Consider the following 5,000-nt stretch of genomic DNA (forward strand, 5'->3'; position numbering starts at 1 on the left):
TTAGACTAACCTGCCCCACCCCACCCCCCCCACTCCACCCACCCCTTTATGTTTGGAAGCCTTGGACTACAAACCTCATCCATCTCTGTCCCGCAGTGATGACCTGCTCTGATAAACCCTTGTTTTTGCAGCCAGCTACCTTAGACTACCTCGCTTAACCTCCACTGACTACGTTTCCCATCAGCCCCTGCTGCTTACCTCTCTCACAGACCAACTACCTCTCCCATCTGGTCACCTTCTCCTCCTCTCTCCTCTGTGTCTGAGTGCAGGTGTCTGATTAGAGAATGTGCTTGTGATTGCTATAGTTGCTGCTGCTGCTGCTGCTGTTTTGTGTGTATGTGTGTCTGTGTGTGGGATGTATGAGTGACTTATGTTCTGGAATGGATTTGAGTCGTATGTCTGTTGCTATTTTCTTTGCTGTTGGTTGATTTTGTGTGTGTGTGTGTGTGGGGGGGGGGGGGTTCTAACACTGGCATATCTTTGCACTGACTGAAAAGATGAAGCCTTACATGACACGACAGCTTCTCTGTCAACTAGAAGGATGACTACCGGTAGATAAAATGATAATTAATGGGCCTCTTTCGATAAGACACGGGTGACATGGATTCATACATGAATGTAAGGAATGAGATGATGATGGACAGATGAATGGATGAATACATAAATGTAAAAAGTGGAGGATGAAGGTGGAGGAGTGAGTCTGGGGCTGCTCCTGAGACAGGAAGTCCTCTCTGCCAAGTGAAAGACATAAAGGCATTATGTAGTTGCCTGGGAGACCGTCTCTGATTGGCCAAGCTTGACGCTGGGCACCAGTGGCATTCCGGTGTTGTTGCCAATGGTAACGGATTGGCAAACTAGCCCCCAACAGCAGTGCCACCAAAACCTACTTCCTAACCCACCCCCAACAAGCACACAGACACACACGCACACACACACACACACACACACACACACACACACACACACACACACACACACACACACACAGCAAATAATCCTCTCTCTGTTCTCTTGCCTCTTTCCTCCTCTCTCTCTCTCTTTCTCTCTCTCCCTCTTCCTCACCTTAACTGACCTGGACTCATCCTTCTCTCTCCCTCCCTCGCTCTCTCTCTCTCTGTATGTGTGTGTGTAGTTGTATGCAAAGCTGCAGGCAGTGAAGGCTGAGATCCAGGACGTGAACGATGAACACGTGAGGACCCGGCAGGAGCTAGAGCAGACTCAGAATGAGCTCACCAGAGAGCTGAAATTCAAGTGAGTGTACACTCACACACACGCGCACGCACACACACGCACGCACACACACACACACACACACACACACACACACACACACACATACCTACATACCTATACACACACACCTATACACACATACACACTCAGTGAAGAACACACTTTAGCCTCTGTACTACACACACATTTACTCATTCACACACAAAAGCACTTGGAAGAACTCTCTGACACTCACAACCAGCTATCAGATATGTACACCCAAAAATAATAGGCTAAATATAATGTTCCCGGCATTGCGCGCACAAATGTGACATCAAAATGACATTTTTCCAGATGGCGCGGCTGAATTTCAGCCTTGCGCGTGCAGCTGATATTTTCTGACTGGTGCGTTTGGTGCGCGATGGTAGTGTAATGGTGTAATGGTAGCTAGCTGGTACATAGCTGTGCAGTAGGTATGTTTGTTAGGTAAACCCCCTCCTGATACCTTAAAGGAAAACTAATTTTTCTCATAAATTTCTGTTTCTCGAAGTCAATGAATGCCGTCGGAGGGGGAAAAGCTCGAGTTGCTGCAGTCAACAGCTAGAGTAGCCAGGCAGCTACAGTGCTACACTCTGGGGGGCATGGTTTTAAAAATGCCCTCAGAGTGTATCACTGTAGCTGCTTGGCTGCTCTAGCTGTTGGCTAGTTTGGCTTTCACCAGACCAAATCTTTTAAGATTGAACATTGGTCTGGGGAGTCCGCTCTATATTTTCCGCTCCACAAGAGGCATCAACGGGCACAGTTCAAATGACTCTGTACGCAATTGGCTAGTCATTCACCAATCTGACCAACGAACCGGGTGACGTTTGCAGAGCGACACGAAAACTCCAGGCTCGTCGTTGTTGTGCGCCAGGTGGATAAGCCAGCTTGTGATTGGTCCCGGCAAAATTATAACGGAAGCAGCAGAAAAAGATGTCCAGGTTTCCAGTCTGAGCTGCAGGACTATTTAATCTATTCCTTCATCAGTACACTGACAGCTTTTCTCTGCCTATGAGACATGCCATAACCTGCAAACAGTCAACAGATCCACTATGCTGACCTGCCTGTTACATCTCATAACCTAAATACTGTATCAGAGATGCACTCTCTGATAAAAGTCACAACTGAACTTGTCAAGCGGTAGCAGTACAAATTTGTGACAAGTCTCTGACATTGTCAATGCATGCCCAGATTGAGCAATATTGTAGGGCAACCACATAACCGGTTCCATGTGTTCCAATTGGATGATTAAAGTTCTCAAGAAACTGATCATGAAAGTTCTCAAGAAACTTGAGGTTGGTATGAGATGGAATGTATTGTGCGTGAGCAACCTACATGTTACTCATCTTGAACTGGATCATAACCCTATCAGGTACATTGCAAGCATTGTACAGAACATCCAGCAAAAGGTAGTCCCAATGAACAGACTTATTTTCAACCAAAGTAGCTCTACTGCTCAGACCTTTCTCGACACTGTTAGCTGGTTGTCTTGTTTACAATTTTAGCGTCTTTGACAGTGTGCAGAGTTGGTGGTGATAGCCTCTCTTCACCTCGAAGAAGACTACTAGTGTTGCACTGCCAAGCGCAATTATAAATGCTTATATCGCTTTGGTGACGTCACACACTCCACGTGACCAATGTGTTGTGTATGTAAAAGCCTTAACCCCTCCACATGAACTTATATAGAGCTTTAATATACACACATCCTCACAAGGATGGCCTCATATATTGACACATTCATAGGACACATTTTCACACGTCAAAAACATATTACCACATGCATCCAAATCTGCATATATACACACAGTTATGTTAATCAATTTTTATTTGCTTTTGTGTGTGTGTGTGTGTGTGTGTGTGTGTGTGTGTGTGTGTGTGTGTGTGTGTGTGTGTGTGTGTGTGTGTGCGCGTGTTTGTGTGTGTGTGTGTGTGTGTGTGTGTGTGTGTGTGTGTGTGTGTGTGTGTGTGTCCGCACACAGATACCTGATTATTGAGAACTTCATCCCACCTGAGGAGAAGAACAAGATCATGAACCGCCTGGTGTTCGACACCGAGGAGGACCAATGGAAGTTCCAACCCCTCGTTCCTTCAGAAAAGTGAGTGTGGCCTTGTCTGCAAACTCAGTGACCCCTTGGTGTGACCTGGTAACCTTAATCTCCCTGAGGAAAAAAGACTCAGCTAATGCAGCGAGGTCTGAGATTTGACGTTCAGGTTATAACAGCTTTACAAAATAGCCTCATCTACACAAACAAATGATTTTTTGTAATACTTTTAAGCACGTGCTAAAGACCCTGCTTGTTTCTCATGTAGGCGGCTTTGTTGGTGGTGTTGTTTGAGCTGCTTTGGGTGGCTGCGTCAAGGGCTTGTGGTTTTATCTAGTTATGTTGCTGATCGAAAGAGGAATGACCAAATTTGTCGGTATTTGTAGGTAGAGAACCAGGAATGGAAATGAGCACACCCCACCAGCCAAATGCTGGTCAAATATACTAGTGGCCGATAGATTTCAGATACAAAGTAATATTTTAATATTGAGTGGCTGGTGAATTTTAACAAAAATGTTGCCAGGGGTTGGGTGTGGGATGCCAGATACCACTCCACACCTTCTGGATGTGTCGTGGGCCTAATTTAACAAAACACCCATGAAGGAAAGTGCCTGCTTGTTAACCCCAGTGAAATGTTCTGTTGGTGATGATTTTCACATGCTTGCTTTGTGTGTGGTTTTGTTTTTGATTGTAAACAGGCTTGGTTGATGCTTGGGAAATCCCTTACCTACAGCACTAGGCATTTAACACCTCTCCTGTGTATATCTGTGGGAAAAAAGCATAAAAACATACGAAAACGATTTGTGACCGCTAAATGCATAATGAAAACTATTTCCATCAACTAATAGAGAGCAGTGCTGTGCAGGCAGATCTCCTAATAAAATCAGTGCCTACACTAATCACAGAGCTTTACATTCATACCAAAGACCAGACAAGCTTACTTTCTACGCACAATAAATTATAATATAGAATATTATTATTAATTAAAATAATAATAATAATATATAATGAATATGCTTTGTCTCTTTAAGGTCACTGCAGCCCTTCCGTAGCTATCACATAATACCCTCCTGACTGCGAGCTTCAGAGACAAGGGAGGGACCGAATGTGTCCTCCAAAATAATGTAATTGGAGTGTTTGAAAGGCTGAGGAGATGATAAGCAGATTTGAGATGTCTCTAAGGCTTTTGTCTCTTTTGAAGTGCTACAGTTAGCCAGTTAGGATTTCTTGTGCTTCAGTCTGAGGAGTTCAGATAGTGCAGGTTGCCGTGGCATTCCAAAGAAGAGACTCCTACTGTCTGAGCCTACTGTCACTTGGATGTTTAAATTGCTCTCACCTTTATCATGAGAAGTTTTGAGGCATTTGTCAGTTAAGCTATGAAAAGGCATAAGCCCTACTCAATGCATCTTTTGGTCAGTGGTAGTTATGCTGGGGCTCAGTGCAAAATTTCCATGTGTTGAGCTAGTGGTGTTGGATCTGTTTATTTGATGCACATATTTACACAAGTACTCATGTGTTTATTTGTGGATGTAAAAAGCGTCAGGCTTTTATCCCTGCTCGGCCTAAATTGATCCCAAAGCTCTCCTCAGTCTGGGATGAGACTGTGAGAGAATTCCAGTAAGGGCCTGTGCTATGAATATTCATGTCTTTGTGTGGGGATGGTTCCTATTTTGGGGTGAGCCCTGTATGTGTTAATGACTTTATGCT

General features: G+C 44.5%; 1 protein-coding gene across 1 annotated transcript in view; it reads left to right on the forward strand.

Annotated features, from left to right (window-relative positions):
* The window catches only part of kif3ca (kinesin family member 3Ca), a 17,767-nt gene that overhangs the window by 9,638 nt on the left and 3,129 nt on the right, over positions 1-5,000 (forward strand). The window contains exons 4-5 of the mRNA XM_076273210.1: positions 1,133-1,251; positions 3,231-3,347. Coding sequence (XP_076129325.1) covers positions 1,133-1,251; positions 3,231-3,347 — 236 coding nt within the window. The remainder of the gene's footprint in view (positions 1-1,132; positions 1,252-3,230; positions 3,348-5,000) is intronic.

This window comes from Alosa pseudoharengus, unplaced genomic scaffold, assembly GCF_046254945.1.
Source record: "Alosa pseudoharengus isolate Yale_2024_CS ecotype anadromous, Long Island Sound unplaced genomic scaffold, YU_APseudo_1.1 YU_APseudo_1.1_scf_7, whole genome shotgun sequence".
NCBI lineage: Eukaryota > Metazoa > Chordata > Actinopteri > Clupeiformes > Clupeidae > Alosa > Alosa pseudoharengus.